The sequence below is a fragment of the Gouania willdenowi genome, chromosome 6, assembly GCF_900634775.1.
Source record: "Gouania willdenowi chromosome 6, fGouWil2.1, whole genome shotgun sequence".
Taxonomy (NCBI): Eukaryota; Metazoa; Chordata; class Actinopteri; order Blenniiformes; family Gobiesocidae; genus Gouania; species Gouania willdenowi.
The window spans coordinates 160,001-181,087 of NC_041049.1; the positions used below are offsets into that span (position 1 = coordinate 160,001).

The 21,087-nt window shown below is 37.8% G+C and overlaps 2 protein-coding genes across 8 annotated transcripts in view; one reads left to right on the forward strand and one right to left on the reverse strand.

Annotated features, from left to right (window-relative positions):
* Positions 1–13,305, forward strand: part of syde1 (synapse defective Rho GTPase homolog 1) — a 14,277-nt gene extending 972 nt beyond the window's left edge. For 2 of the 4 annotated variants that reach the window (XM_028450945.1, XM_028450947.1), the window contains exons 4-14: positions 427–705; positions 772–967; positions 1,053–1,216; positions 2,935–3,021; positions 3,092–3,180; positions 3,249–3,410; positions 4,341–4,467; positions 11,755–11,912; positions 12,041–12,269; positions 12,339–12,557; positions 12,819–13,305. In XM_028450945.1, coding sequence (XP_028306746.1) covers positions 427–705; positions 772–967; positions 1,053–1,216; positions 2,935–3,021; positions 3,092–3,180; positions 3,249–3,410; positions 4,341–4,467; positions 11,755–11,912; positions 12,041–12,269; positions 12,339–12,557; positions 12,819–12,979 — 1,871 coding nt within the window. In that variant the 3' untranslated portion in view covers positions 12,980–13,305. Of the gene's footprint in view, positions 1–426; positions 706–771; positions 968–1,052; positions 1,217–2,934; positions 3,022–3,091; positions 3,181–3,248; positions 3,411–4,340; positions 4,468–11,754; positions 11,913–11,988; positions 12,270–12,338; positions 12,558–12,818 lie in introns of those variants that run through there. The other 2 variants (XM_028450946.1, XR_003674341.1) reach the window with 2 other exon arrangements.
* LOC114465749 (rac GTPase-activating protein 1) lies at positions 13,306–20,907 on the reverse strand. 4 transcript variants are annotated; one of them, XM_028450960.1, is made up of 16 exons: positions 20,464–20,907; positions 20,137–20,248; positions 19,679–19,881; positions 19,476–19,615; positions 17,667–17,739; positions 17,540–17,593; positions 17,273–17,413; positions 15,915–16,029; positions 15,726–15,850; positions 15,509–15,667; positions 15,338–15,433; positions 15,071–15,269; positions 14,673–14,778; positions 14,472–14,604; positions 14,190–14,398; positions 13,306–14,097 (listed from the first exon to the last, which is right to left on the reverse strand). In XM_028450960.1, exons 2-16 carry the CDS (start codon positions 20,210–20,212, stop codon positions 14,043–14,045), a joined length of 1,884 nt encoding a protein of 627 aa, XP_028306761.1. In that variant the 5' UTR covers positions 20,213–20,248; positions 20,464–20,907; the 3' UTR covers positions 13,306–14,042. The 4 variants fall into 4 exon arrangements, with proteins under 4 accessions (XP_028306761.1, XP_028306762.1, XP_028306760.1 ...); XM_028450961.1 differs by having other exon boundaries at positions 19,476–19,612; positions 20,137–20,907; XM_028450959.1 differs by having other exon boundaries at positions 20,137–20,907.
* Positions 20,908–21,087: the final 180 nt, after the last annotated feature.

Here is a 21,087-nt window from a genome sequence, read left to right on the forward strand (position 1 = left end):
CACACTGACAGACTGGGAGTGTAGACACCAGGGTTGGACTCAATTACATTTTTCAATTACAATTACATATACCTTTTCAACTATGTCCCCCCTGGAGATTCCTTCTAGGGGGGCGCATAAGAAAAAATAGAAGAAGAACCAACCTAAAGTCTCAAATGTTTGGGCCCATTTCACTGAAAACCACAACAAATACATCACACAATCTACAACAAATTAATTAATATGTATTTTGTACAGTCACTGTGTTTTATGGCACTTAAAATATTTGTATAGTATGAACATTATATTAAGAATTGTATTTTTTCAAATGAATTTGGGAAAACTGTAATTAAAACTTTTGACTACTCGCAAATTCTGCGTATGTTCGAAGCCGTGAGAACTGACGATACAAAGCAAACCTTTACCAACTCACACTTTGTCCTTCAGACTCTAGCCCCACCATCACCAAGAAAGTGGGCGTGTCCAGCAGTGTGATGGACAGGTTAAGGTCTCCAGGTACCAAAAGGAAACTTTCCCTAAAGATGAAGACGTTTCCTGAGCTTCGTCGTAAGCTCAGCCTGCGCTCAGCCTCTCGCGCTCGCCGTCAGGATGATGAGTCCAGCATCTGTGATCAGACAGTGATCAGTAGGTATCATCTGGACAGTTCCACCTCCAGCGCTTGCCCTCAGCGCCGCTTGTCCAGGAAGAGCTCAGCAGGCAGAGGAGGTAGGCCAGGCTCAGGCTTTTATTCTGAAAGGATGTGGACCATCACCTGTGCCTCTCACCTGTCAGGGTACCTGAGCGATGGAGACTCACCTGAGCTGTTACCACGGTTACCGTCACCTCCGCCCTCCGACTGTCAGGAGGCAGTTTGTGATGTCAGTATGTTCCGTCTGTACGTGGGCATGGCCTCTCTGCGCTGCACTCAGAGAGTGACGGGTTTACTGACCGTGCACCTGCTGGGCCTGGAGGACATGAAGACCAGCAGGTAGGAGCGGTTCATGGTTCATGGTTCATGGTTCTGGTTCTGTCCCATCACTCTGTCCGTCCTGAACACACTGATCCTCCCACAGGTCAGAGCTCAGTAAGGACGTGTTTGTTATCGTGCAGATTGACGGCGTGACCAGAGCAAGGACCGCCCTGCTCCACCTGCTTGGCTCCGCTCTTTCCCTAAACCACACCTTTCACCTACAGCTGGAACGTTCCCAGCAGCTCCGCATCGTAGTGCTCACTCCAGGTACAACAGAACCACAACCAAAGCAGAACGTCAACCACAACTATATAGCATTGGATTTACAGTTGAAACCAGAAGTTTACATAAACTGTGCAAAAAGACAAATAACACTTTTTTTCTCACTGTCTGAAGTTAAATCAGAACAGGTCAGTTAGATTACCAAAATTATTTCATTTTGCTAAATGCCACAATAATAAAAAAAGAGAATTTCTTAGATCATTTTCTATTACTTTCTTTGAACTTAAACGTTTACAGACACAAAAAGTACCATCTTTAAACAATGTGGGGAAGCCCAGATGATGATGTCATGGATTTGGAAGCTCCTGATAGATTAACTGACAACATGTGAGTTTATTGAAGGCATGCCTAGGGATGTAATTTAAGGCCACACCTCAAACGGTGTAGTAGCTTACACCGTGGTGGTAAGCTACTACTGTAGCCACAGCTGCCCTGGGGCAGGCAGACAGAAGCGAGGATGCCAGAGTGAACCAATAGGCTCCTCCCACTGACTGGCCCCTCCCACCACCAACACTCACACACACTACATTCATACGAGGCAATGTGGGTGAAGTGCCTTGCCCAAGAACACAATGACAGATACCACTGGAGTAACTGACTCCACCCACTGACTGACTCCTCCCACTGTAACACCATGAATTCTCAGTGTTCTCCATCTAAATACTTACCAGACCCAGCTTGATCAACTTCTGAGATTTGATGAGATCAGCCAATCACAGACAGGGATATGGACAACTAGAAACAAACCAGATCTCAACCAGAACCTAAACATAAGTAAACCAGGAAAGATCAGAACAGAACAACTCAACTCAACCATATGTTAGAACAAGGTCCAGGACATGATTAAGATAATGAGTTGGTTTGTTTACATTGTGTGTAAAGCTGATTGAATCTAATAGTGAGGTAAATAATTTATGTAAGCTGTTGTTTTCATCATCAACATGAATGTTAAAGTCACCTACTATGATAGCTTTATCAGTGCTCAGCACCAGATCAGTGAGAAAATCAGAGAATTCAGAGAGAAACTCTGAGTATGGACCAGGAGGACGGTAAACTATAACCAGTAAAGTGAGTTTTTCTATCTTGTTTTTGGGATTACAAATTTCAAGGGAGAGACTTTCGAATGGATTTTGGTTAAGTTTGGTTTTTGGGGTAACTGATAAGCTTGAGTGAAAAACTGCTGCCACTCCTCCCCGACCACTCTCATGGGGAATATGGTGATTATCATAATTGGGAGGGTTGGCTTCATTAAGAGCGATAAAATCTTCATTTTTGAACCAAGTCTCAGTGATGCATAATAAACCTAGCTGATGGTCAGTTATAAGATCACTCACTAAAAGAGATTCAGACAAAAGTGATCTGATGTTTTTTTCATTGTTTTGTGTTCTGTTTTAATTTTAATGAGATTTTTATGCTTAACTCTTCTATTGTGGGATTTAGTTTGTATTGCATGTTGTTCGGTACTGCTCAGCACAGTGTTTATGGGGTATATGTGATCTTTACTTTGAGTAAAGGGCTTATCTATGGAGGTGTTTGTTGTAACTGCTGGTTTATTCTCAGCTAGTCATGCACGTCTGGAATTGTGAATCACAGACTGTAGATTTAATTTTAGCATTTGTGCTCCATGTAAGAACTTCAAAGAAACAGAACAAACCAGATCAGAAACAGAAGTAAAGCTGACGTACCTCTCTGACCGTTGGCAGTGGGAGGTTCTGCAGAGAAGAACTCCGCCTCTAGCAGGAACAGAGTGTGTGGTCTGGGAAGCATCTCCATTGCTGCGCTCTTCAAAGGTGGGTTCCTCTCTGGGTTCTTCTCAGTGATCTGAAGATCAGGAGGTGACGCTGAGTGTTTCTGTCTCAGGAGGACGAAGTCAACAACTGTGCCTGAAGTTAGAGCCTCGAGGACTTCTTTACATCAAACTGTCTCTGCAGGAGCGATGGGAAAGCCAGGTACTGTAGAACTATAGAACCAAAGGAAGACATCAGTAGAGAACGCTGTTAAATCTTTGTGTCTGCAGCGGAGCGCAAACTCTCCATCCTCTGTATTTGGTGTGGAGCTTCACCGCCTGGTGGAGATGGAAGGAAGTGCATGTCTGATCCCTCAGCTGATCCAAAAAAGTGTTCAGGAGATCGAGCGAAGAGGATTGAAGGTCTGTTACCACGGTGACTGCCTGCAGGTGGTGGGTCTGTACCGTCTGTGTGATTCCGTCTGTACCGCCTGTGTGATTCTGTCTGTAGGTGGTGGTTCTGTACCGTCTGTGTGGTTCTGTCTGTAGGTGGTGGGTCTGTACGTCTGTGTGACTCTGTCTGTAGGTGGTGGGTCTGTACCGCCTGTGTGATTCTGTCTGTAGGTGGTGGTTCTGTACCGTCTGTGTGGTTCTGTCTGTAGGTGGTGGGTCTGTACGTCTGTGTGACTCCGTCTGTAGGTGGTGGGTCTGTACCGTCTGTGTGATTCCGTCTGTAGGTGGTGGGTCTGTACCGTCTGTGTGGTTCCGTCTGTAGGTGGTGGGTCTGTACCGTCTGTGTGGTTCCGTCTGTAGGTGGTGGGTCTGTACCGTCTGTGTGGTTCCGTCTGTAGGTGGTGGGTCTGTACTGTCTGTGTGGTTCCGTCTGTAGGTGGTGGGTCTGTACCGTCTGTGTGGTTCCGTCTGTAGGTGGTGGGTCTGTACCGTCTGTGTGGTTCCGTCTGTAGGTGGTGGGTCTGTACCGTCTGTGTGGTTCCGTCTGTAGGTGGTGGGTCTGTACCGTCTGTGTGGTTCCGTCTGTAGGTGGTGGGTCTGTACCGTCTGTGTGGTTCCGTCTGTAGGTGGTGGGTCTGTACCGTCTGTGTGGTTCTGTCTGTAGGTGGTGGGTCTGTACCGTCTGTGTGGTTCCGTCTGTAGGTGGTGGGTCTGTACCGTCTGTGTGGTTCTGTCTGTAGGTGGTGGGTCTGTACCGTCTGTGTGGTTCCGTCTGTAGGTGGTGGGTCTGTACCGTCTGTGTGGTTCTGTCTGTAGGTGGTGGGTCTGTACCGTCTGTGTGGTTTTGTCTGTAGGTGGTGGGTCTGTACCGTCTGTGTGGTTCTGTCTGTAGGTGGTGGGTCTGTACCGTCTGTGTGGTTTTGTCTGTAGGTGGTGGGTCTGTACCGTCTGTGTGGTTCTGCTGCGGTAAAGAAGGAACTCAGGGACTGGTTTGAAAGAAGCGGTTCTGCTGTGATTCTCTCTGAGGATTTGTTTCCTGACATCAACGTTGTTACAGGTCAGTGAAGGCACCGCTGAGAGCTGAAGGGGACAGAGTAATCAGATTACTACATCATCACAAAGTAATCAGATTATCACATATTCCTGAGCTCGATGTGATTCATGTGTAGAAGAGTCGACGACTCAGGTACTCAAAAAATTAATTAGTTACTTCTATAAAATAAGAATTAAAAAGACTGTAAAGCAAATATAAGATTTAAACATCTAATTAAAACAAGTATATAATGAGCATATAATGATAATATAACCTATATAACCTATATAATGGTAATATAACCATATAATGGTAATATAACCTATTTAACCTATATAATGGTAATATAACCTATTTAACCTATATAACCTATATAATGGTAATATAACCTATATAACCATATAATGGTAATATAACCTATATAACCTATTTAACCTATATAACCATATAATGGTATTATAACCTATATAACCATATAATGGTAATATAACCTATTTAACCTATATAATGGTAATATAACCTATTTAACCTATTTAACCTATATAATGGTAATATAACCTATATAACCATATAATGGTAATATAACCTATTTAACCTATATAACCATATAATGGTATTATAACCTATATAACCATATAATGGTAATATAACCTATTTAACTTATATAACCATATAATGGTAATATAACCTATATAACCATATAATGGTAATATAACCTATTTAACCATATAATGGTAATATAACCTATATAACCATATAATGGTAATATAACCTATATAACCTATATAACCATATAATGGTAATATAACCTATATAACCATATAATGGTAATATAACCTATATAACCTATATAACCATATAATGGTAATATAACCTATATAACCATATAATTGGTATAACCTATATAACCTATATAATGGTAATATAACCTATATAACCATATAATGGTAATATAACCTATATAACCTATATAACCATATAATGGTAATATAACCTATATAACCATATAATGGTAATATAACCTATATAACCATATAATGGTAATATAACCTATATAACCATATAATGGTAATATAACCTATATAACCATATAATGGTAATATAACCTATATAACCATATAATGGTAATATAACCTATTTAACCTATATAACCATATAATGGTAATATAACCTATATAACCATATAATGGTAATATAACCTATATAACCATATAATGGTAATATAACCTATATAACCATATAATGGTAATATAACCTATATAACCATATAATGGTAATATAACCTATATAACCATATTATGGTAATATAACCTATATAACCTATATAATGGTAATATAATCTATTTAACCTATATAATGGTAATATAACCTATATAACCATATTATGGTAATATAACCTATATAACCTATATAATGGTAATATAATCTATTTAACCTATATAATGGTAATATAACCTATATAACCATATAATGGTAATATAACCTATTTAACCTATATAACCATATAATGGTAATATAACCTATTTAACCTATATAACCATATAATGGTAATATAACCTATTTAACCATATAATGGTAATATAACCTATTTAACCTATATAACCATATAATGGTAATATAACCTATATAACCATATAATGGTAATATAACCTATTTAACCTATATAACCTATATAATGGTAATATAACCTATATAACCATATAATGGTAATATAACCTATATAACCTATATAATGGTAATATAACCTATATAACCATATAATGGTAATATAACCTATTTAACCTATATAACCATATAATGGTAATATAACCTATATAATGGTAATATAACCTATATAACCTATATAATGGTAATATAACCTATATAATGGTAATATAACCTATATAATGGTAATATAACCTATATAACCTATATAATGGTAATATAACCTATATAACCTATATAATGGTAATATAACCTATATAACCTATATAATGGTAATATAACCTATATAACCTATATAATGGTAATATAACCTATATAACCATATAATGGTAATATAACCTATTTAACCTATATAACCATATAATGGTAATATAACCTATTTAACCTATATAATGGTAATATAACCTATATAACCATATAATGGTAATATAACCTATATAACCTATTTAACCTATATAACCATATAATGGTATTATAACCTATATAACCATATAATGGTAATATAACCTATTTAACTTATATAACCATATAATGGTAATATAACCTATATAACCATATAATGGTAATATAACCTATTTAACCATATAATGGTAATATAACCTATATAACCTATATAACCATATAATGGTAATATAACCTATATAACCTATATAACCATATAATGGTAATATAACCTATATAACCTATATAACCATATAATGGTAATATAACCTATATAACCATATAATGGTAATATAACCTATTTAACCTATATAATGGTAATATAACCTATTTAACCTATATAACCTATATAATGGTAATATAACCTATATAACCATATAATGGTAATATAACCTATATAACCTATTTAACCTATATAACCATATAATGGTATTATAACCTATATAACCATATAATGGTAATATAACCTATTTAACCTATATAATGGTAATATAACCTATTTAACCTATTTAACCTATATAATGGTAATATAACCTATATAACCATATAATGGTAATATAACCTATATAACCTATTTAACCTATATAACCATATAATGGTATTATAACCTATATAACCATATAATGGTAATATAACCTATTTAACTTATATAACCATATAATGGTAATATAACCTATATAACCATATAATGGTAATATAACCTATTTAACCATATAATGGTAATATAACCTATATAACCTATATAACCATATAATGGTAATATAACCTATATAACCTATATAACCATATAATGTAATGGTAATATAACCTATATAACATATAATGGTAATAACCTATATAACCTATATAACCATATAATGGTAATATAACCTATATAACCTATATAACCATATAATGGTAATATAACCTATATAACCATATAATGGTAATATAACCTATATAACCATATAATGGTAATATAACCTATATAACCATATAATGGTAATATAACCTATATAACCATATAATGGTAATATAACCTATATAACCATATTATGGTAATATAACCTATATAACCTATATAATGGTAATATAATCTATTTAACCTATATAATGGTAATATAACCTATATAACCTATATAATGGTAATATAACCTATATAACCTATATAATGGTAATATAACCTATATAACCTATATAATGGTAATATAACCTATATAACCATATAATGGTAATATAACCTATTTAACCTATATAACCATATAATGGTAATATAACCTATTTAACCATATAATGGTAATATAACCTATATAACCTATTTAACCTATATAACCATATAATGGTATTATAACCTATATAACCATATAATGGTAATATAACCTATTTAACTTATATAACCATATAATGGTAATATAACCTATATAACCATATAATGGTAATATAACCTATTTAACCATATAATGGTAATATAACCTATATAACCTATATAACCATATAATGGTAATATAACCTATATAACCTATATAACCATATAATGGTAATATAACCTATATAACCATATAATGGTAATATAACCTATATAACCTATATAACCATATAATGGTAATATAACCTATATAACCATATAATGGTAATATAACCTATATAACCTATATAACCATATAATGGTAATATAACCTATATAACCATATAATGGTAATATAACCTATATAACCATATAATGGTAATATAACCTATTTAACCTATATAACCATATAATGGTAATATAACCTATATAACCATATAATGGTAATATAACCTATATAACCATATAATGGTAATATAACCTATATAACCATATAATGGTAATATAACCTATATAACCTATATAATGGTAATATAATCTATTTAACCTATATAATGGTAATATAACCTATATAACCATATTATGGTAATATAACCTATATAACCTATATAATGGTAATATAATCTATTTAACCTATATAATGGTAATATAACCTATATAACCATATTATGGTAATATAACCTATATAACCTATATAATGGTAATATAACCTATATAATGGTAATATAATCTATTTAACCTATATAATGGTAATATAACCTATATAACCATATAATGGTAATATAACCTATTTAACCTATATAACCATATAATGGTAATATAACCTATATAACCATATAATGGTAATATAACCTATTTAACCATATAATGGTAATATAACCTATTTAACCTATATAACCATATAATGGTAATATAACCTATATAACCATATAATGGTAATATAACCTATTTAACCTATATAACCTATATAATGGTAATATAACCTATATAACCATATAATGGTAATATAACCTATATAACCTATATAATGGTAATATAACCTATATAACCATATAATGGTAATATAACCTATATAACCTATATAATGGTAATATAACCTATATAATGGTAATATAACCTATATAACCTATATAATGGTAATATAACCTATATAATGGTAATATAACCTATATACCATATAGATGTAATATAACCTATATAACCTATATAATGGTAATAGTAACCTATATAACCATATAATGGTATATAACCTATATAACCTATATAATGGTAATATAAACCTATATAACCTATATAATGGTAATATAACCTATAACCATATAATGGTAATATAACCTATTTAACCTATATAACCATATAATGGTAATATAACCTATATAATGGTAATATAACCTATATAACCTATATAATGGTAATATAACCTATATAACCTATATAATGGTAATATAACCTATATAACCTATATAATGGTAATATAACCTATATAACCTATATAACCTATATAATGGTAATATAACCTATATAACCTATAATGGTAATATAACCTATATAACCATATAATGGTAATATAACCTATATAATGGTAATATAACCTATATAACCTATATAATGGTAATATAACCTATATAATGGTAATATAACCTATATAACCATATAATGGTAATATAACCTATATAATGGTAATATAACCTATATAACCTATATAATGGTAATATAACCTATATAACCATATAATGGTAATATAACCTATTTAACCTATATAACCATATAATGGTAATATAACCTATATAACCTATATAATGGTAATATAACCTATATAACCTATATAATGGTAATATAACCTATATAACCATATAATGGTAATATAACCTATTTAACCTATATAACCATATAATGGTAATATAACCTATATAATGGTAATATAACCTATATAACCTATATAATGGTAATATAACCTATATAATGGTAATATAACCTATATAACCATATAATGGTAATATAACCTATATAACCTATATAATGGTAATATAACCTATATAATGGTAATATAACCTATATAACCATATAATGGTAATATAACCTATATAATGGTAATATAACCTATATAACCTATATAATGGTAATATAACCTATATAACCTATATAACCTATATAATGGTAATATAACCTATATAACCTATATAATGGTAATATAACCTATATAACCTATATAATGGTAATATAACCTATATAACCATATAATGGTAATAACTATAACCTATATAATGGTAATTAACCTATATAACCTATATAATGGTAATATAACCTATAATAACCTATATAATGGTAATATAACCTATATAACCTATATAATGGTAATATAACCTATATAACCTATATAATGGTAATATAACCTATATAACCTATATAATGGTAATATAACCTATATAACCTATATAATGGTAATATAACCTATATAACCTATATAATGGTAATATAACCTATATAACCTATATAATGGTAATATAACCTATATAATGGTAATATAACCTATATAACCTATATAATGGTAATATAACCTATATAACCTATATAATGGTAATATAACCTATATAACCTATATAATGGTAATATAACCTATATAACCTATATAATGGTAATATAACCTATATAACCTATATAATGGTAATATAACCTATATAACCTATATAATGGTAATATAACCTATATAACCTATATAATGGTAATATAACCTATATAACCTATATAATGGTAATATAACCTATATAACCACAACACTCTAAAGTACCATCATGTGTTGTTTTTTGGTTTGTTTATTTTGACAGAAAAAATTGACATGAACACGTGGCTGTTTATTTGTAATCATCGTAGACATTGTAATTGTTGGTTTTCTCCTGCTGTTGTAAACTTATTAGTACAAAAAGGCAGATTCATAAGATCATTTTTCTTTCTGATCACTTTCATTCAGAAGTTTGTAAACGTTTGTTGATAAATTGATTTTATTTTATTTTTTAATGAATGGAATAAATAAAAAAACAAATACAATAAACTGAGATAACTTTACTGTACCAGTTACTGCATTTGAAAAGTAACTTCACTACTCATTACAAACATCATTCAGCCTGTGATTGATTCATTGATTCTAATTTATTAAAGTTATAATAAATGAGTGACAGAAGCTTGTTTTTCAACTTTCAGTTTAATGATTCATTCTCATCTCACTGTAACGTACGGCAAACGCAGTAAAGCTTGTTCCTTCAGTTGAGTAAAGTAGTACAGTAATAAAGTATCAAAGTAATGTAATAAAGTAGTAAAATAAAGTAATAAAGTAGTAAAATAGTACAGTAATAAAGTATCAAAGTAATAAAATAAAGTAATAAAGTAGTAAAATAGTACAGTAATAAAGTATCAAAGTAATAAAATAATAAAGTAATAAAGTAATAAAATAAAGTAATAAAGTAGTAAAATAGTACAGTAATAAAGTATCAAAGTAATAAAGTAATAAAGTAGTAAAATAGTACAGTAATAAAGTATCAAAGTAATAAAGTAATAAAGTAGTAAAGTAATATAGTAATAAAGTAATATAGTAAAATAGTAAAGTAATAAAATAGTAAATTACTAAAGTAATATAATAATAAAGTAGTAAAATAGTTGCATTAACAATGTAAGTGTAGTGCGTTACTTTAACTCTATTAACTAATAATGTAACATTACTGTATTGTTTAGTTTGTTACACAAACACTGATCAGCTCATACATCATCTAACAAGTCATGGTGCTGTGATGTCACAGGAAGTGGTCACTGAACAGGACTCTTATTGTGAAGGTGTGCTGTGTTGGCAGGGATCCTGAAGGACTTCCTGAGGGAGCTTCCGTCTCCTCTGATCACCTCAAGGTTCTACTCAGTGGTACGTGAAGCCATGAACGTTCCTCTGGGTTCAGAACATCAACGACTCCAGAAGAGCCAGGAGCTGCTGTCCTGCCTTCCTCCTCCTGAGAAGGTTGGTAATCATCTTCATCAGTCTGATCTGTTGTCCTTCATCATGGTGGTTTGATCTTTAACCCCCACCTTTATAGAACCCTGGTTCCTGTAGATCTCAGCTCAGTGATCATGTGACCTCCTCTACAGGCCACTCTCTCTCTCCTGCTCGACCACCTCAGCCTCGTGGCATCCTTCAGCTCCTTCAACAGGATGACTCAGCAGAACCTGGCAGTGGTGTTTGGCCCAGTTCTGCTCACGTCCACTCAGGGTGTGTGGAACAAAGGAGGGGGCAAAGGTCACAATGAGGAGATGGCGAGCGCAGTGGACTTTAAACGGCACATCGAGGCGCTGCACTTCCTGCTGCAGCTGTGGCCAGGTGACGCTTTAACCCCGTCATTACTGGTCTGACTGGGATCAGACCCTAACGTGCTCCTTTTTCCCTCAGTGCCGACTCACAGGATCTCCTCAGAAGGTGACTCCTCCCCCATCCTCTCCACCAATCCTCAATTGATGGTTCCAGGCTCAGCTCAGAGGACGGAGGATGACGTGGTGGTTTCACGGCGAGAACGACTGGACAGTCCACCACCAATCAACCGCTACGCAGGAGACTGGAGCGTGTGTGGACGAGAACTGCTCAGCGACGACGACGAGGTGGACAGCAAGAGTGAGTGCGACTCCATACCTTTATCTATGAACACCACCTGAGTATCAGACCATGGTTCTACTGCTTCTACTGGACAGGTCTGATCAGGAACCATTAGAACCATCAGGCGTGGAACGCTAGCGACCAACACGTGAACTAGAAACATCCCGTAGATGACACGCCTTCATTAGACTGTAGTTAGCACAGACTGTTTGTATGCCAAATGAGATTGACTCCTCACCTTTTTGTAACTCCTCCCTTCTTTTCCTGCCCCTCCTTCAGTCAGTGAGGATGAGGAGAAGGGGGCATGGCCAGCAGCAGGAAGAGGAGCAGTGCTGGACATGGACGCTCCCTTTAACTGTCGCCTGAGTCTGAAGGACTTTGACATGTTGATCCACGACTTGGACCGTGAACTGGCCAATCAGATCCACATCTGCCTTTAGAGGGAGGAGCCACAAAGATTCTGAGACCATCATGTGAACCTTTGAAAAGATTTATAGTTCAAATTAAATCTGAATGAAATCCAAAGGTTTAGATTGAATGGAGAACCCTGTGGACACAGAACCAGAACCAGGTCTGTGGTCCAACCTTCACTGATGTTTAGAGCTACAAGAACCTGGACATGGGTAAAGAACCAACGGTACGTCTCTGACCATGTTTGGACATATTTTGCACACGTTGAAAAGCACTTATACACATTTTATTGTTCCAAAGGAAGTGAAGCTCCGCCCCTTATACTCTGAACAACCAATAAACATGTGACATAACATTCTGTTCATGACTTCCTTTATTAATCAGTAACACCAGATGAGTCTTATTTATTCATACAAAGACCTATTAGCATTGACTCTCTGACCTCTGACCCCTGGGTGGAGCTGCTTCATCAAAGCCCTGAGGACAGACCAGGATGAACCAACATATCTCCAGAGACTGAACAGCCCAGAATCTGCCAAAGATCTGTAGAAGACCTGGACCTGCAGTTTGGGGCCCTGCGTAAGGAGAGTAGGTCTCCATAGTTGAGCACCGTCATATACATTTTCTACTTCAAATACCTTTAACTACCTCCAGACACCTTCACAGAGGAACCAAAGTGAGGCTGTGGATGGTCCTGATCAATAAACGCTGATCAAAGCAGGAAGTGGAGGTGGTGTCTAGTCTCTGCTCTCCAGCAGGATAAAATCATGGGAAAAGCCCAACATGGAGGAGGGGCTTTGAAGTTTGAAGAGAGACCATCAAAGGAACATCACAGAGGCAGATGGTCACTGTTGCTGCTCCACAGGACAAAGGTAGATGATGTGGAGACAGCAGCACCTTTACTCACCAGCTCCTTCCTGAGGCCAAAGTGAGTCATTACATGTGACACTGAACCACACTCTGAAAAGCTCCACAGCAGCACCACTGAAACCAGTGAAGAAGAACCTTGTGTGTCTCTGCTTTATAGTGAACACCAAAGTGTGACAAAGTCCACCTCCTCATCCCAGCCCATCTCAGAACTGGATTAGGTGATCAGGTGGGTCTGTGGTCAGTGGTTGGAGATGTGAAGAACCTCCTCACAGGACCCCTGAAGACAAAAACAAAGAGAACCAACACTCAGACCTGGACTAGGGTTAAAAAACAGTCATGGTGATGCTTAAGAACAGAGTTGGTTCTTACGCGGTAGTGAAAGCGCTGTGATTGGTTCTGTTCTCTGGAGACGTCAGCGGCTGAAACAGACGAGCTGAAGCCACGCCCATGCCCTGGTTCTGACCACCTCTGAGAGTGTCCACGCCCCATGCACGCTCGCTGTCTGAGGACGGGAAGCTCTCCGACTGCAGGACCCATCTCCAAAAGTCCTCTGGGATGGACAGGAGACGGCCAACCACCTGAGGGCAGAGGGCGGGGCTTAGGACCTGAGCCACTAACCACAGTGGGTCTGGACAGGTTCTGGTTCTGGACCTTAGGCTGAGTGAGAGTGTCCTTCATGATGGTGGACGGAGACGGCTGGGACAGTCCGTGTCCCACCAGGGTCGGACCAAAGACACGGGACAGGTTCCTACGATCCATGTGACAGTTGGAGCTACGACTGACCCTGAGATACAAAGTAACACAATCACACACATCATACACACACATCATACACACACATCATACACACACTTGTTTAAGTGAAGAATGATGAAAGCTAGAGTGTGTCGGTTAGATTTCGGCAGCTCACTGATGGCCTGATAGAAAATGGACAAGGATCCCTCCTCATCAGGAAGCTCTGAAACACAAACAGGAAGTAGTTTAATCCTTTACCTGTCCTCACCCTACACTGGCTCCGCCTCCCACATACTCTCCTCCTCTCTACTGAAACATCTCCTTTTCTCTCTCATGATGTTTGCTTTTCCAGAAACTTCTATATTTATGATCCATCCACTGGTGGGCGTGTCCATCCATCAATTGGTGAGTGTCCCATGGTTAGATAAGTTCTTCTGTCCTTGAGACACTTGTCCTGTCCCTACAGAGCTCTGTTACACCTGTAGCCCCCCCCCCCCCCCCCCACCCCATCCTACCTGAGGCATCCATGAAGACTCGGTGCAGTTTGAAGGTGAGCAGTGGTTCCTTTAGGCGTCTCAGGAAGTCCTTGAGGAGTCCACAGAGGACATGGACGTCCTGCACTTTGCTCAGAGACGGAGACGCCTTCCCCTGGACCACCCGCTCAGCCAGTTCTCTGATGAGACGTTCAGAACCAGGGACACGGTACAGTCCTCTCTGTGGACACAAGACCATGACATATGAGGTCCATTCTTAAGCTTCTGAAGGTTCTGACCCAGGCTGACCTCCTGTAAGCCCCGCCTTTCGATCTCAGCCACACAGTCAACAATCAGCTGAGGGACGTGAGGATGAGAGGACGGAGACAAACCCTGCAGCTGGTCCTGGATGGGACAGAGACATTAGAAAGGTTGACATCCATCTCCATCAGAACCGTGTGGACAGAGTGAAAGACGGACCATTCGGGCCTTCCTTCCTGCGGCGTGGGAGGGGCAGCCATCGCTGATCTTCTGCTTGCACTCAGGATGAGCGACGACTCGGCAGTTCCTGCACTTCACCACCGCCTTTCCAAAGCGGATCCTTTTCCCGCACGGCTGGCACGTCTCGGTCCGGATCACCTGACAAGTCAAGGGTCAACCGGGGCAGACAGAACTAATAGAGCTGAGCGCCACGTACCGTTTTAGAAAGGAAGACGTGTTGGACAGCTTTCGTTGACCTTGCAGCTGATTGGTTGTCCTGCAGCATGGAAGGTTTTGGTTCAATCAGCGTTTCATCAGCGTGGATCCACACTGAGGTTTGATCTGAGACCCAGAAGACATCAGAACATCAGAACATCAACACCGGTCATAGACATTGTGTGGTCACCTGCTGCAGGGAGGGCGCCTTCTGCTGGCTGCTCAGGTGCGTCAGGCTCCTCCTCCTGGTTCTTCTCTCCATTCTCTAAGGTCATCAACGAAGCTTTGACGATAGTTTCCACTTCCTGAGAAACGCACCAGAGGGTGTTTGATCAAACCCATCTCAGGGTTAACTCCAGGTTTAACATGAAAGTCCGACTTCGTTAAACCAGGTTCTAACTGGAACGTCGGTTTCATCAAAGAGAAAACACCTTGGTTACCATAGTAACACAGTCCGTGGGTCAAACCTGCTCCTGACCAGGTTTAATCTGCTGAGTCATTCTCATGAAACCACGTCATCATTATTAAAGAAATCATTTAGTGATTCTTTAAAACACTCAATAAATATATATAAAAGACATAATTTAAATACCACTTTAATATTAGGCATTTTAAAAGTAAATTAAACAGAATATGATGTAAATGTTTTAATATGATTTTAAATCCATACAAATGATGATATAATCATTATTCCATGTTTAATGTGTAGCGTATTATTAATGATATCACAGTGTGTTTAAACCATCAGTAATAATATATAATATATACATGTGTATCATCACCTCTGTTTACCACACGTATAAATGTGTTTATTTATTGATCAGAGATTAATAATGAGAAAGCTGTGGATATACAGAGAGGGAGGGGCTTCAGGGACAGGGCGGAGCACTAAGGCTCCCAATGACAAAGATACACTATCACTTTAAGAGACGTGCACACAGTGCACGTACCTCCGTGCACAGCTCACCTGTACCTGCAGCGTCTACAGTGTTGGATGTGACATCCAACAGCATCCAACATCATCTAACAACACCACTGCTGTTCATTTAGTGCTGAGGTCATCAAACACCCATTAGTCTCATTAATTACATATTATTTAATTATGAATTACATCATCTCTTTTATTAAACGCTGACTTATCAAACACATGATCAGTTGTTTTCTATGATAAAATGACTAAATAACAGACTTTACTATTTTTAAAATGTTCAAACCACAGAAACTTTTTAAACATGACAGTAACAGATGATGTCACTTCCTGTTGATCTCAGCAGTTGTTTCTATTGGCTGCAGCACATGCACCGTCACTGTCTAATCATTAAATCTGTGATGGATCTCGTGGGTCTGATGAAGACGTGTATTTATTGTAAACACTGTCAGCTGATTGGCTGAGCTGGAGAGCTCCAAGCTGAGAAGAGTTTGATGGAATGGGGAAAGGGGGCGTGGTCACCGCTTTAAACTGTAGGCATTGCTCTAAGAAAACTTTGATAAAATCTCCCCCCAGGTCACATGACCAAATACAGCATCACAGCCTGAGGCTCCACCCACCTTCTCCACAGATATCTTCTCCAGTTGCTCAGACGACATGTACACAGAACCAGAACCAGTAGAACCAGTAGAACCAGTAGAACCAGTAGGACCAGTGGAACCAGTAGGACCAGTAGAACCAGTAGGACCCAAGGAGGAGCGCTGCAGGAGAACTGGACATCAACATGGCAACAAGGACACGGCAACTCTACATCAAAGTGAGGCTAACAGTAAACAAATAGTCTTTGGTGTCAGAGACTAACAAACAGGAAGTGACATCAGACTCACCCTTTTCTCTCTGACGCGAGATCTCAGTGGTTTGATTACAGTTGTGTCCAAATCCTGAAACACAACGTGTGTGTTACTGTGTGTGCGTTAGTGTGTGTGTGTGTGTGTGTGTGTGTGTGTGTGTTACCACGTCATCGTCCGTGCGGTCGTAGCTGATGTCTGAGTGTGACAGAAAGGATGACTCATCGATCACAGACAGCCTGATGATCAAACGTGATTAATGTATTGATTATTGAAAGGAACAGAACACATGAATAGACACATGATGTGGTTCTGGTCGTATCTGACTAACATGTGTGTCCCCTCCACTGCTATTCTATCATGTGGGGTCCCCCAGGAACCCCCTTCTATCTGCCCTCTACCTCCGTATTTAGAAAACACAACATACCTTTTCATTGTTATGCAGACGACACACAAGTACAGTATATCTCCTCGTTAGCGTTTTAAATGTTTGGATGTCCCTAAATGTTCTACATTTTAATTAAAGGAAAAGATAAGTTGTTGCTTTTAACTGTAACATTAGTTCCTTTGGTTCTCATGTAAAAACCAGCGTCACAATGACACACTAACTAAACTACTGTAACACACTGTATGTGGGGATTATTAATCCTCCATCTACAGGTCCTGAGCACTTTACACACATTTTAAAACTTCTTTTATTGATTTTTAAATCATGTCCCTGCTGGAGGGTTTAGATCAGTTGACCAGTGCCTGCTCAGGGTGTCAGAGGTGACCGAGCTTTTGCAGTTGTGGGTTTGAAGCTGTGGAACACTTCATAACAGAGAGGCCCCGCCTCTGCCTGTTTTTAAATCTCATGCATCATCTTAAGTCAGGTACACACTGTGTTATTTTCATTAAAGCACTTTTTGAGGAGACGAGCGAGTCTCTCTCCACTTCTGGGTTTTTCTTCTTCTTCTAATTTGTACGTTGCATTTCCAGAAACAAGACCCCGATGTGTCGTGTGTGAACGTACAGTGTGAGAACATGAATCATGAGCTGAGAACCTTCAGACTCTGAGTCATACAGTTTGGGGTGGAGCCAAGAACGATCACACAGTATCCCAGCCTTTACTTTGGCGTATAGTTATTAATTTGCATTGATTTTATGTACACTGTTAAATGTGTTTTATTGTTTGGGGCGAAGCATCGTTTGGATTTGAATGATTCTGATTCTTTGAGTTTTGCAGGTCAACGGGTTTCATAGGATAATGTTTTCATCTGAAAAAGCCTTTACACAGTTATTTTTATTCATTCACTGGGTTGATACAGTTTAATGTGGTTACTGTAATGTAACTAGGGTCTTCAATCACAAAGCTCTACAAATGTAACTGTGAAAGTTTCTGAAACTACAAACAAGTTGTCATCAGTGTGAGAAACATAGAGCTACAGGTAGACGTGAAACTAAATAAAACTAACTCACACCCTGGAACAGTCATGTGACAAATCAATCAACAGTTCTACTTCAGAAAGATTCAGTTAATTCGTATCGTTTTGTGCGACAATGACGCGCTGGTGACGACATAATCCAAGATGGCGGCAGCCTTGACTATTCAATAAGAGTCTTAAAAGACATGGATATTAATAAAAGAGTGGATGGACAGAAGCACAAACATGCAGACTTTCACACGGACCTCGGTAAACGGAACAGACTGCACCCATGGCTGGCACTAGGACCCAGAGGCAGAGTAAATGTGTCCCCTGTACTGTATGTACAGGCTGTAATATTATTAGTTTATTATTTTACCTGTTATTAGAGCTACACACACACACACACACACACACACACACACACACACACACACACACACACACACACACACACACACACACACACACACACACACACACACACACACACACACACACACACACACACACACACACTTTATTGACTGAAGGTAGTCAGCTGACTAGAGGCTGAGCTGTGATTGGCTGACCTCTTGTTGGTGCGGTGCAGAGTGGCTCCTCCCCCTCTGTGATCAAACGTAGCGATCAGAGATTTCTGCTCATCGTTTAAGAAGCTGTTGGACCTGCTGTCGTGAATCAGGATGTCACACATCAGCTGCATCTGCCTCTGCTGTGACATCACAGCCAATCAAAGATGAGCCCCGCCCATCCCTCCAGGTGAGCTGAGTCGTACCAGGTACTGGAAGTCGTTCTCCACTTTGAAGCGTTTCTTCATCTCTACGTCCAGTTGGTTTCTGGCGTGTTTTAGTTTCACCTCCAGAGCAGCTTTAGACACGTCAGACTTCACCAGCAGCTCTTTGTACTTCTTCAGCTCAAGCTCCGCCTTCAGCCACTTCTTACGCCCCGCCTCCAGGGTCCTCGCCACCTCCAGCATCTCTGTGGACACACGTGGTCATGCTACAGCAGGGGTCCCCAAACCTGGTCCTCAAGAGCCTCTATCCAGCATGTTCTAGATGTTTCCTCTTCCAACACACCAGATGAAACGATGACATCATCAAGCTCTGCAGAAGCCTGACAACCATCCTGGTCATTTCATCAGGTGTGTTGGAAGAGGAAACATCTAGAACATGCTGGATAGAGGCCCTCGAGGACCCTGCGCTACAGCTACAGCACAGCGACGCGACCTCTGACCTCTCTCTACGCTCAGGTTGTTCTCCTCCAATAGGATCCTCTGGAGACTCAGGGTTAGCAGACGCTTTACTGCCATCGTACACGTCACTTCCTGTTGACAGGAACTCACATCCTATGATACAGAGTGAGCATCAGACTGTTCACACTAACAGGTGTGTGTGTGTGTGTGTGTGTAACTCAGAATCACATTAACACATTTAATAATAAATCATTTACTAATGTAGTAGAAAATAAAATCACAACCATAAAGTACAACAAAGATCTAAACACACATTTACCTCGGACTTCAAAATAAAACAACTGTCATAAAATAACTGACACACACACCTGATGTGTTCTCCACGTGTGGACTCCAAAGTGGGCGGAGCCAACAGGTTAGCGACGGCACGTGTGCGTGATTTTTAACCCCGCCCCCCAAAGTGACGGTAAAACAACATATATTAATATAACAAATGTAGATTTTAAGGGATAAATAATATTTTTTAAAGAATTAAAAATAACTTCAAACCGAAATATAAAATAAATAAAACTAATGAGTAACAAACAGAATTAAACATAGAGCCTGTGAACACGTGATCAGTGACAGACTGGTACTGGAGGGATGAAGATGATGATGTCAGCATTGATGTCATTCAGAGCCACTGAGTAATAATGATTATCTTATCTTTAGTAGTTAATAGTACAGTATATGTATGCGTTTATGTGAGAGTTAATTATGGCCAAATGAGTCTGTGTTGAAGGTTGGATGTAAAATAAGTGTATATCTCTGTCGTGTTATAAAGGGGTTTATTTACCAAACATAATAAATGTGTTTGTTGTTGTTTTGTTTTTTTTTTTACTCATTTTCATATTTTTTTGTTTGGTATATTTTTCTGTAATGTATGTTTTTTGGAGTCATTATGTGTATTTTTGTATCTTTCTGTTGTTTTTTTCTGCAAACTCTATAGACAT

What these genes read in the sequence shown, in the direction of transcription:
- LOC114465749 (XM_028450960.1), bottom strand. Translation starts at nt 20,212, where the DNA reads ATGGCAGTAAAGCGTCTGCTAACCCTGAGTCTCCAGAGGATCCTATTG. An exon ending in AGTCTTCATGGATGCCTCAG is followed by an intron (nt 14,779 to 15,070) that starts GTAGGATGGGGT and finishes TTTGTGTTTCAG; the next exon opens with AGCTTCCTGATGAGGAGGGA. An exon ending in ATCATTCTTCACTTAAACAA is followed by an intron (nt 14,605 to 14,672) that starts GTGTGTGTATGA and finishes TTTGTATCTCAG; the next exon opens with GGTCAGTCGTAGCTCCAACT.